Consider the following 13,366-nt stretch of genomic DNA (forward strand, 5'->3'; position numbering starts at 1 on the left):
GCCACCGCTGACTTTTGTAAAGGCTTCAAAGGTCCTAAGCAAATACTCATAGAAATGCTATTTTCTGTACTGAGAAAAATAGAGATTTTGTAAAGAAGAAACAACCAACCTGCATAATGACAAGGATAATAGTAACAACTATTATATCAATAAATTGCAGCATGAATAAAGTTACAATCTTAGTATTTAGTCCTGCGTACCCGTGTCCATAAACTCGAGCTGAAACATTACCGCGTTTATAGCGGTACTGACATAAATCGCTTTACGTAAAGGCTTCCCGATATTCATGCCTTTTTACCGTGTTGCCTTGAGGATGCGGACGCACGTTACAGGGTCCATCTGGACGACTATCAGCAGCTGAATTCGAAACGGCCGATGGCTTATGCGAATGGCGCATTACAGCTACCCATGGCGAGCGAATTCAACTTAACATCACACAAATGGACATCTTCGAAACCGAGAACTGTGAAACTGATTACGTTGAGGTTCGTGACGGATACTGGCACCAAAGCGATCTTATTGGTAAGGACTGTACATCTGCTTAGTATACATCCCAAATAACGAAAAGTATTATGCGCAGAGCCATAATGACCACGGTCACATCGGGTGGCACAAATGTAGATCGTCCAATATTGTAGGGATTTACGCGATTACATGTGTATGTGCGTGCGTATGTGCACAACGCAGCGTTGTTGACATACATACATACATAGGAATAAGCTGAATGATCTGTACAGGTCGCTACTGTGGCACTGGAACTCTGCCGGACACGTTACTCAGCAGCGGATACAGAATGACCGTGATTTATCGAACTTCGAGCAATGCCAACAAGCATTCAGGATTCGGTGCTACCTACGAAGGTTTGTTCAGCTCTCTTGCCAACAAGGACCTGCTTTAGTATATATATGATTATGTTTTAAATGTTTAACTCTTTATTGTTTAATCAAGCTCTGGTTCGAGCACACGTACTGCAAGGCAAAGTTCGATAAAATCTACATGTCACACAGCAAAGCTTGAATCAGCTGACCTTCGCCAATCTTTGTCTACTACATTCCTTTCTTCGGAGTTGAGAGTATAAAAAGGAGGGTGAGAAGATAGGACCACGTTTTATCGGGATCTTCCCGTATCTCATTTCATCTGCTTGATTACTCAGAAATACTAGTCCTATCTACTTTTATGCATGACAAAACACAACGATCACAGGGCAACTACGAGGCATATGATCAGACAACATTCGCGGTTATCCGTATCAAAGGCTCCAAAGTTTTCAAGCAAAGCCCGGTATCAGCCAGTCGGAACTGAAGCAGTAAAATAGAAACGGCTAAAGGCCTACAGCCCACGCGGTTGCTTGACATTCACCGCTAGGTCGCATGCGCTCGACAAGTGGGCGCACGACAGGAGGAAGAAGCGGATTTCAAAACCACTTCATCGGATGCCAAGAGAAGGAACGATAGCGCGATTAACAGAAGAAGGCCTTCGACCCGAATTGACATCACGCTAGGATATGGGGGTGTTCTGTGATAATCGTGATAATATTCCTTTTTCTTCGTACTCAGGAACCCGATATTTAGCTGGAGGCTCCTGCCAGCATAGTTAAGTCAGTTGGTGTCTCGCGAGGCGCGGCATTGCCAAGGGAAACGAAGCGCTTCGGCGAACTGGATACGAAACTAAGGCATACTCACCTCCCCCACCGAGCAAGCAATGCCCGCTGTGCGACGCAACGAACGGCTGAGCAACGTCAACTTAACGGTATTCGTATTCTGCTACCCGGGCAACCCGAGCCTCGGTGTCAGTGCTCGGCATTTGCTTCGTTGGCTCCTTCCTCTTCCTCTTCTGCCTTCACGCCTTCAAGCAGATGCGGTCAGGCCCTTACCCCGACCGCCGTTGGCGCTATAAAGACAGCGTAAAGGCCACACTCGCAGAATCCTTGTCTGCTTCTGGTTCAGCAGTTTGATGCTATATGGCGAACGCTGGGCTCCTTGCTTTGTCGCTGATATCGTATTAACGCTGTCACACCACCTTCTTCTTTGTCACTGTGGCCGCGTCAACGGCCATGTCGCGGGGTAAGCGTTGCGAGCGGTACCACCATGGTCATTGCTGTACGGTGGTTACGGTGTCGGCGATGTTTGGAAAATCGATCCCGAGCAGCAGCAGCGGCCCTCCATGTTGGACGTCGCAGAGAAAAATCATTCCACGACGGCTGTTTGGCTCTAGACAAGACAGTTACTTAAGCTCTCTCGTGTAAGTACGGGAAACAACTTGCTCATGTATGGCACAACATTAAAGTCATTTACAAAACAATGCATATATAATATATTACCAAATGTTCATGCCTTTTTGTTTGTTTAGATTTTTTCTTAGTGTAGGTCAGGTTGCAAATGACCTACATATACCTATTTTTGGCTCCTGAAATAGTGGTTCATTTCAAAACCTCACTCATCAGTTGCTAGTATTTACCTTAATTAGAGACCCTTCTTCGACGCGCCAGCTGTTTGTTCGGGTTTAGCTACATGCATTTTTAAAAAACTGACTTTGTTTATTTACACAGGTTGCGTAGTAGTTGTGTCGTTGGGTGACGGAACTCAAAGCAGCGATTTCTGGTCTGTTTCAAGACCAGCGGTCCTTTTCTATGTGCCAGACCTTTTTAGGTTTGGCCGTCCAAGGCGCTACTTGGCCACTCTAATTCTAGTCGAATCCTTTTCCCAACAGCGCATTGACTCCGCCATATCCCATGCGTCAAATGCCGCAAAATTAGGCATTGGAAGCAAGTAATGATGTCAGACTAATTCATATCGTACTAAATTAATTTACCACGCTTAGCAATTTGCGGCGGCGACTTAAGTTTGGAGGATACCTTGGTACTGCAGAGCCCAAACTACCCGGACGAGTATCGACCAGCCAAGGAATGCGTCTGGAAGATTATCACCGAAGAGAAGTTCCAAGTTGCGCTCAAGTTCCAGGCTTTTGAGGTGAGCTTGTAAAAATCTTCCACATGCGTAAGTATGCACGCCACTAGAAGTGTAACAATATAGCATGTTCTATTTTAAACATATTCCATAGATTAGGTTGGTTCGATATTCAATAACGCACCTTAATTTAGAATAGCTGTGTTTGAAATAAAATTTCTTGAGATTCGACCCCCTCGCTCTAGCTTGCTACTTAGTTCTCTACTTTGTGGCATCAACGTTATACCTTCTAATTGGCTTCTTAAGATGACTACATATTCTGGGTGTCTTTTGGGCTGTGCGATCGCTTTACTCGGGTCGGGCAACAGACCTAATCTGAGGATTGCCGGTAAGTTTTACGCAAACAACTTGCTTCGGGGTCTGGGTTCCGTTGAAGGTTCGACCGACTCGGCAGGCATCCGACTACCTCGTCTACCCGTCAGTACAGACATCCAGAGTGGCTTTGGCCCTGGAGGGCCTTTACGCATGACACTTTCACCTACAGTTTGAACAAGCAAGCTACCGAGCGCGCTCGTCGCTGATGCTTAGAAGGCAGCAATAGTTAGATAGGGCAGAAGACTAACTTTGTTGACAAACTTTTAATGCTTCCGAACTACACACGGTGCAGCAAGCTGGCTAAGTATTTCGGATGAAAAGAAGCGGCTAAAGTCAGGCAAGCGAGCACGAGGGGCGCCATGCCAGCAAGACAGAATAGACAGACATGCCGGCATTCTCAAAGTGGACGTTGAATGGGTACGGCAGATGGTGCGCAAGACTTCTGCTTACTGGCCAAAACGAACGCATGCACTGTTAAAAATTACTATGTAGACAGTTCGTTCTTCTGCTAATTTTTTTTTGTTCGAAATATGCATACCGAAAGGAATTACCTGCACTAAACATTTAAATAGATGTGAGATTCTACATTGGACAGCATCTTTAATTTACTCTCTAATTATTTCATTAGTTATACAGGTAGAGCTTTTGATACCAAGAATAGATTTCAAGAGAACTCTGACAACGGTTCGGCCTTCAGATTATTATGTTGATAGGTATTATGTATATCCCGACTTTACCGGTGACAGAAACTGAGTTTCTACATTTTGCATTATTGGCTGATTTATCAAAACTCAGTTATTAGGTCAGCCCAAGATCTAGTTAATGAGCACTCAGTGGTATTTGCTTAGACAAGCAGGCAGGCAAATGCTTATGAACACATAAGTAAGCCCTAGCAGATATTTAAGGTTTGCTTTTTCTTTATTTTCCAACTTGCCTGCCGTACAACTGCTATGGTTTTTCAGTGTGTAAACATTCTGTCGTTTAGCCTTCAAAATACAATAGGATTTGCTCATTGTGCCACCGAGTTAGTGCCCGTCAGAGTTTAATATTCTCCCCGCCGCTGTTGCTACGAGCACCCTCAGTAGCTCCTCGGGCATTGCTTCGCTACCGTTGGCGTTGTCTGCGCTGCCGTTACCATCATTGTCATTAAAACCGTGTTTGTGTTCCTTTCTATGAAAGGACCTGCAGTGGTTCATATGGGGGATTTATATGAGGACTGTGTGGGGAAAAAGGATATGCTACGTAGCATACACGCTCAAAATATCCCTCTCTGGCAATAGGAATGGTTCTAAGACCGACCGACCGACCGACTGGCCCACCAAGCGACACGTAGTGAAACTCTAAATGTTGAAGCTCAGTCAGAACTGGCCGGCTAGGGCAAATCAGGAAGCGGGCTTGAACAAGCCAACGGGCCAGCAAAAGCGTCTGGACTGAGCGGAGCTGGCCAGTTGTATTTTTTTATTCACATGCAGAACGCGAACGAAGAAAAGCGACAAGTAGACAAAGAGAAAGGGAGAACAAGAGAAAGAATGAGATAAAGACGGAGCAACGCGCGCGCAGTTGGAATGCGGCGATGGCAGAGCGTCCTACTAGATGATGTAGAAGTGGACACTAGGATGCTCTTACGCAGAAGAACAGAATAGCCCAATGACGAGGAGCTCGGAGCCAAAGAAAGATCGAGTGCGAGCGCAAGAGGGATTCCCAAGGAAAGAGAAGGAGAAAGCAACCATGCAAACGAACGGGCGGGCAGGCTTACAGACGGACTGCGGGACCGACCGAGCACCTGACTGAATGAGGACATCCAGGGAAATTTCTGCTCAGGGGCTCTACTACCCACAGTCTACTGCTTTGGCCGCTGCCTGACACTGTGCGGACTGCCTCTGAACTAGACCTGAATCCCAACTCTGCTCCTGCCTCGTCTGTTCGACAGAACCCTCTCGTGTTGTCCCTTTCGTCAGGTTCCTCCAGCGTAACACTTCCCTGCTATTCTCTGTGTGCTTCGAGTACGAGCGGCCAGCAGTTGGGCAGCTCAACTATGAGGCAGTTTCAAGCTGCTGGGCTCGTCCAGGCACAGTAACGGCCCAAAGTCAGCAATAGTGCCAGCAGTACTAACCGTGGAAATGAGATAAGCGGCGAATGTCTGTCAAACGACGACGCCGGTGTGCCCCGAGAACTCCGCGTGGGCTGGCTGCCTGAAGCGTTCACTCTATGACAGAGCCACACCCGGCAATAACTGCGCTAGATTCCACGGAATGTGGACACAAAGTCTGCGCTATGCTTCTTCTAGTGCAATGACTTCTATACGCTGCCCATGCAACTGCGGCCGTTATGAAACAAAGAGAGTGAGATACGCCTGTACGTTCGAGAAGGCACAAGAGAGGAAGCCAGCGCACGAGCAGTGGGTGAATACAAGGTTAGCTAGGTCGCAGGTTTACAGCAGTAACTGTGTACCAGTAGGACGTCACGGGCGCTTTCGATACTCTGAGCAGCAGGTTGGTTGAGCAGCACTCGACCAAAGTGTTTTTAACGAAGACTGCCGAAATTGGAAAGCAGGCTAGACTTTTGTTCTATGCAGGCGGGGACATACGTTTGCCGACTTAGAGACGTCGTCTGGTGCAAAGAAAGGAGAAGATGGAAAGAAACGGAACAAACTGAAGTGGTGACGGGGCAACCCTGTCATCGCGTGGCCGACAGAGGAAAATTACCGTTAATGATTCAACTTAGTAATCAGAAGGCCTGTAAGCACAAAACAAGGCAGTGAGATCTACGAGAAACAGCTTAACCCTGCTTATAAGATGCACAGTACCTTGAAAAAAAGAGGGAAGCAAAAAAGAGGAAAAGAAAAAATTGCTGCTGCAAAGCTTGTTCTGAGGTTGACTCAACGATCAAGTTGATGCTTTTATGCAAGTATACACACGTTTATGCTGGAAAGTTGCAACAAAATTATGACCATTATTTAGTTCGATAGTCGCGCATAGGTCCACCTAACTTTTTGAAGTTAATTAATATATTAGGAAGTAAGATGGTCTTTTGGCTTTGTATGTTATGTGTAAAGAACTATGACATTACGGGTGGAATTTTACTATCATATATAAATTCTGGTAACTATTATGTCGTCAGTCAGAATACTTTTATCGTAGTTGTAATGTCAGCGGGATGTATTCACCAAAGCAATTTTGATCCACTGCTGAAAAACCTTTAGTTCATAAATCTCCAGAGAGTTATCGCCTAGTTAAATCAGACAGAGCGTTAACAGACAGAGCTTAGTCAACAAGGTATCTGTCAAGGCAAGGAAGTTTATAATCCTTTCATAGCTAAGTTATGGAAAAAAGTAAAGTAACTTAGCAAAAAAAAAAATCACTATATAATCGCGTAAAAAATGCCATTTCGATTTAAAAAGTAAAGACACATTTGCAGAACAAAATTCACTTTTTGTTTTCGAAACGCTGAAGTAATCTACTTTTGTAGAAAGTTATAGCGTACCAATTTTTCGACACGGTACAATACTTCAACGGAAGCGAAGTAGTAATTTTTTCAGTTAATCTATATGATAATCGTTCGATATTGATACCACATGTTTTTGATTTAGATTTCGGCGACTTCCAGCAGGTAAAGGCAATCTTAGCAGGAAATATTTTTCACTCAAGGAATTTCGAAAAATTAGAAGGAGCTCTTTGGATGAGACTTTCTATTCATCGTGATGGAAAAAAATCAAAATTATTAACAAGGTCGAGTAATCGCGGTGGTCCAGGACGAACACCAGGATAACCGAGTAATATCATTTTTCGCGCTCCATAAACACGTAGTTAGAGCGGCACAGAAGTATGTTAAATTGATTGGGCTTCCATAATCTGCTCCTGTTGTGTACATCCGGCCATAGCACTAGCTTCGCAAAGACCCTATATCTTAGAAAATATGGGTCACATGTTATTGTCGGCATCAAGTATATGTGACGGTTGAAGGTCAGCGTTTCGATCACTTACTGTGACACCAACAGCTAACCGAAATAAGATTTAACTCTTTAATATGAACATGTTCTCATTTAAATAGAAATATGACAAATGCGGTGAAGACATATCTGTGAACTTGTTGCCGTCCGTAAACTTAAACTTTTAGCGGTAAAATTAATATCGGCACCCCATGGTCCTATCGAAAAATCCTTTATATCGTTACCTGGTTAACTAGGAGCTTATGTATGTACGCATGAAGCAAAACACCAGTAACCTCAATAGGCTACAGTAAAAGCGTATCGGGAACCCTAACTCGATGAGTTACTACATCCTATCCTTGAAGTGCGCGTAAAATCTTCGGTCAACAAAGCACGATTTTTTTTACACGAATGTTAATCTTTTTCGTAACTTATATTTTGTTGAGGAAGAGTTGTGATATAATTACAGAGGTGGCAACACTGGTTTAAGTTATTGCAGAATTTTTCATAACGTATGTTAGAACATGGCCCGCAGCAGTTTCACAAGCCATAATAGTTACGTAGTGAAGGTCAAAATGCTAAAACTAAAAGAGACGTATCTGTATCCACATAAACACTGTCTTCATTTTTCATTCACAATGAACATGTTTGAATATTAAATGTGTTTTTCAGGTGGAAAGTCACGACAACTGTGTGTACGACTACGTCGAGATCGTTGACGGCCACGACAACGACAGTCCAGTCATTGGTGAGCGTTGTCATTAAGCGTTAATGTTATGGCAGAGATCCAATAACCGGCGCGATGTTTTTTTTTGTAATGTATAGAATCGAATCTCTCTAATCGTGAGCTAGTTATTGTTTGCTCTTTGTTTTTAGTGATTGTTAGAGCTAGTAATTTAACTACTACGACCGGAACTCTTTCACAAGTTGCTAGTGGACAAAGGCACTAAACGAACTATTGTTATTTCGAGCGTTTGCCCCCCGAGCCCAGACTATTTTGCTACTAGAAAGAGTCGAAAATGGCTGAAACTGAAGAGGCTATACTACTGTCAATTGAATTTTCTTAAAAACCAATGCTACAGCTGGCACAAACAACTCTGCCCCTGTATTGATACGCAAATCATTCATATTTAACTAAATCAGAAGGCTAGCAGATTGGCTGGCGAGAAGAGTGTGTTTTTAATGTTTTTGATTCTTGTCCACATAGGGAAATATTGTGGTTTCAAACTGCCCGAGGACATCCGCTCCTCGGACAATAAACTTATGCTAAAGTTCGTCTCGGACTCTACGGTGCAAAAAGGAGGATTTTCCGCGACGATGCTAAAGGTGCGTATTAAATTTTGCCCCCAAATTAGACACAAACGACCTACAGAGTGGCTGTAATGCCATACGACAAGCAGCGCTTAGTAACGAAAGAAAAAAAAACTTCTTTAAGTTTTTGCGAATCGTTTGAAGACACCAAGACAAGTTGCCAACTTCACGCCATTCATGAATACTGAAGATTCCTCGGGGTTTTAATGCTTACACAATAATAAAATAAAAAAGGATTAATAAGATTTGATTTTTATACATTTTTACGTGACATTCAGGTTTACTCTTACTTTTCTGACTGATCTTTTCGGGGAGGGCGAGCTGAGCTGGGCCGCCCTGAATGCCCTTGTCGCTTTCTTTAATTCGTAACTAGATCTCCCGAGGGATGGAAGAAACGCAGAGAGAGCTAATGAAGATATGCTCGTATCCTAATGTGGCGGAAAACTCTTGTCGACGACACACACGTATGCATCGAACAGAACATGCTTCTACTATTTAACACAGAATTATATACGTGAGTCATGAGTTTGCACAAACAAATATGGACGAATCTGTACAAATATCGACAATATCATATCCGATTTTTTTGCCGTAAAGCAGCTTCCTCTATTCTAAAAGTTTCTTTCTTTTTCTTTTTTCTAAAAGTGTAATAATGTGCAATTGATTTTATACGTCCAAAGCACAAACCTGATGATTTCTTTAAGGAGTTTGTATCCGCAGAAGATTAGCAGGGTTATATTTGGCTATCGTACTGAATATTCTGAACAAGCATATCCATGATGCACTTAGACATGTCCATGGAACAACATTTTTTTGTTCTGGCATCGTTGATTTACTTCTGTGTAGCCGTTCCGATTGCTGGAGTACGAGTCAATATTTATCAGTATTTAAAATTCGTTCATTACAAATACTAAAAGCACATGAAATGGATTCTATGATAGGGCTGCTATTTCTCGCCAAATTCAACATGAGATATCGGCAGACTGATGGTAAATACCTTTGTTTTATGACACTGACTTAAACAATGGTCATTCAAAATCAAGAAAACGTACCTTATTTTCTGCAGACCACGAGATCCCAAGATATTTGAAAAAGTGAAATATATACTCAGGTAACTGTACGCGTTTTTAGGCTTCTAGGAGTCTGGATGTCAAAGTGAAAGGCAACAGGATACTGAGATTCCTCTAGGTTTCTCATATTTCGTACTACAAAATACACCAAACAGCCAACAGTTTCCGAGCCTTACAATCTTTCGCGGGCCTTAAACTTAAAGCACATGTCTTTTGTGCAGGCTTCACAGAACCTTAAGTCTGCACTCGCGATACTAACTGATGCTTCTAATAGGATATTCAACTTCAGTTTTTTAACAAAAACTTTTACTTGTGTAACTTTGCACTTACTCATCCATTGGTCCGTTTTGCCAGCACTCTCTAACTAAGCATAACTTACTATTTATATAGTTTTTTTTTTTTCTAGACAATGCTTATCGACTTGGCTCCATTTCTGTGACTTCAACTAGAGCATACTTGGAACGTTTCAACATAAGCTAGTTTTCGTTACTGTCAATACAGGAATTCGACGAGTGCGTAAATACGGACCATGGTTGCGATCATATTTGCATTAATACCCTCGGAAGCTTTAAATGCGAGTGCAAGATTGGGTACGAGCTGCATTCAGACGGTAAAAAATGCGAAGGTAAGACATGGCCAAGGGCAGAAATTTTCCATTTTAATTGTGGATCAATGTGGATCGAATATGGATTTTTTGCATGAGCTACTTCTGGGACTGTATACAATAAAAACAGGTGTGTCATTGTATTTTTTTACGTGTGCTGAAAAGTCGTTTATGACGACCACGTTTATATATATATATATATATATATATATATATATAGCCATAATTTGTTTAAATTACAGATTCAGTTTGGGACACTAAACCACTAACTGGTCATTTTCGAAGTATTTCTTTATTGATTCACAAATATAATACGTTAAACGACATTGCTAGGTACTGATTCGCTAAAATACCGCTCAAATACGTCGTATAGAAAACGTTTTAGCGTCATCAAATATTGAGCTGATAGCAGGGCAAAATTGCTAAAAAATCAAGGGTTCAAAATGGCCAAAAATTCAAACAGTGGACAAAGGCGTATAAACTCTCGAAAAGATTAGCTATTGGAGCTTATCTGAGCGACCCAAGTAGCGATTCATATTAAAGTAGCCATTATTTCTGTATCAAAGAACCTAGATTTATCGAAACTCTTTGAAATATTTTGGTGAATTTTCAAGTCGTAAAAATCTAAACCCGTTTGAGAGATCTTCCGGCTTGTCTTAGGAATTTTCCAAAAACCGCATGAAAAACTAGCAATAATGTAAACCGCAATAAAAAATTATTTTTTATTTTGGCAAGGGCCCAGCGTGGAAAAAATGAATAATAGCTGGTCTTCACTCACTCTCCGAAAGCGAGACTTTGTCTTCACCACGACGTTTTAAGGAAGGAAAAACTGGCGTTTTTTAGGGTGAATGATAGTGAATGCACGCATGCACCCTACGACAAGATGGCCGCCGAAATAAGTTCAAATTTTAATATCCCACATTGTATATTACCATAGAAGTCTAGAATAAAACAATTACCTCTCGTTTACTTTACTTGAAATTTATCAACGCACAGAAATTTACGAAAAACAGAAATCTGCGAAGGCAAGAAATGGACGATTGCGTCTGTAAAATACCGAACAAACGTTTAAATCTAGTAAGGACCTCTTCCGTAGCAGAATACAATTTTCTTAACATTTAGTTTACACATAACTATGTTTCTTCATCATATTTCAGATGCCTGTGGGGGTATGCTAGAGGGTATGAATGGCACACTGACATCACCGTCTTTTCCCGATCTTTACCCCCCTAACAAGAACTGCATTTGGGAAATTGTAGCACCGCCTCAACATCGGATCACGCTTAATTTTACGCACTTCGAACTCGAAGGAACAAACGTGCGTTTCTTAGTTAAATATTTAAGTTAAAGGAAAAATGAATAATTGCCTGCCGGAATCAATTAAGTTTTTTTTTGGTGCTACCACTTGCTTGTTATTTTAGATCTTTTATGCACTTTATATCAAGAGTTGGCTGTATAGAACAGAATACGTACAAATTATACCAGCGTGGGATAGATACATATCGGACGAAATAAGTGAATTTCGTTTGATCTCTACTATCCACGTTGCCGTCTGTTCCTCATACAGTGCTGTTACTCACCTAATAACGTTGAGCACCAACTATGCGGTCGGAGTGGTCATCTTGTTATCGAAGACTTTCCACAGATAGCTTTCTTCGCCCAGGACGATGGGCACATCTAAGCGTCCTTACACTATCTAACGTTGGTGTTATTGGGCCTCGTTTCGTATCTGGCTAAATATTTTCTTTCGTGCGTTTCCACTGTTACAACGTACGTCATCTTATACTATTGGGGCTGGCTGGTGACAATGCGCATTTTTTCCAAATTGACCCTACCTCTTCTGACCTGCGTCATCCGTGTCTCTCTGCCTTTTACCGGCTGCGCTATATCGTCAACACGAACATATGTACCCATCCTGCTGAAACTGGTGCAACAATACCGCAGCAAGAGTGCGAATACGATAGCGTAGATGTGAGTTCCCGAGTGCGCGACGTGACGGTTAAAAAGCATGGCGTATTCTGTGGTACGCAGAAGCCATCGTCTATCACCTCCGAAGGCAACGTGCTCAGGGTAGGTTTTTAGTACGATATGAAAAGACAAGCAAGCGTATAACGTATAAAGAAAAAGAGAAGTAACTTACCAGTGTTAGAAATATAAAAAATTTCAGACACAATGATAACATTTACATTTTCTACTTATCGCCAAATAAGTAAATGTTCGAGTTCTACCTCTTATTCAACTAAGTTAGCTAAACAATGCTTTAGAAGGCTGGCTCCTTTCATATCGAAGCTAAAAGGGTTTGTGTCCCTTATAGGTCCTATGGGTTTCAAACCTAAACTACTTCACGTGTCCCTTACTTTACACTTTATCATTGCATCATTAACAAATGGCACGATTATCGGGCAAAAGAATAGTTACGCTAGTGCACCATGACTTGATGCAGGAAGCGACGAGGAAGGGGCGCTCTTATATTTAAAAATCTGCATTTTATATGGTATTGTAAACCTTTTAGTATTCGGGCTTACTCCACACACACCCATAATATGTTGTTGAAGTTTTCCATAAACGTTATGTGTGTAGTAGTAAAAACACAAATTAAATCCTGAACTCAGGTAAAGCCAGGCATGGGTAATATTCTAACGATACGGGAAGCGTCAAAGTCGTCGCTAACCGCATTTGTTAAGAATATATCTATGCGCCATACATTTGTTTTCAATATTTACCACTGAGTCCTCAGCGTTTGTTGCATAAAACCTTGCTCGTGACGGAACTTGTTAAAACCGTCTATTGCAGTCGTTTGAGTATTAGTTCACTGGGGAGAAGAAACAAAGAACAGCTACAACATCTAGGTCAAACAGCGAGCCCCTTTTCACTATTTTCTTTTGTCGACTATCAAGAAACTGTTTATTTATGTCATAAATAAACAGTTCATTTATGTCAACTTGTTTTCAGTTTCAGCAATAAGTTGCAAGACGAATAAGCCCGAAGGAAGTTATGGGTTTTTCACCATGATCGTGTACCGTCTGTGACGCCATCGTAGCGGTTTCTACTATTGAAATAAGAAGAGTTTAGCATAATTTATCTAATGTCTGGTAAAACGACAGCACACGTTGGCGTTAAATCTGTCGGGGGTTCCTTTAAAGGGGCAACCTAAATTTAGATGGTTTAAACA

At 41.9% G+C, this 13,366-nt stretch overlaps 1 protein-coding gene across 1 annotated transcript in view; it reads left to right on the forward strand.

Moving 5' to 3' along the window:
• The window catches only part of LOC111263176 (protein tolkin), a 111,821-nt gene that overhangs the window by 65,489 nt on the left and 32,966 nt on the right, over positions 1–13,366 (forward strand). The window contains exons 9-16 of the mRNA XM_022838049.2: positions 313–522; positions 738–860; positions 2,821–2,969; positions 7,882–7,957; positions 8,417–8,535; positions 10,092–10,215; positions 11,352–11,512; positions 12,139–12,264. Of these exons, the coding sequence (XP_022693784.1) occupies positions 313–522; positions 738–860; positions 2,821–2,969; positions 7,882–7,957; positions 8,417–8,535; positions 10,092–10,215; positions 11,352–11,512; positions 12,139–12,264 (1,088 nt within the window). The remainder of the gene's footprint in view (positions 1–312; positions 523–737; positions 861–2,820; positions 2,970–7,881; positions 7,958–8,416; positions 8,536–10,091; positions 10,216–11,351; positions 11,513–12,138; positions 12,265–13,366) is intronic.

The sequence above is a fragment of the Varroa jacobsoni genome, unplaced genomic scaffold (genome assembly GCF_002532875.2).
Source record: "Varroa jacobsoni isolate VJ856 unplaced genomic scaffold, vjacob_1.0 scaffold_740, whole genome shotgun sequence".
NCBI lineage: Eukaryota > Metazoa > Arthropoda > Arachnida > Mesostigmata > Varroidae > Varroa > Varroa jacobsoni.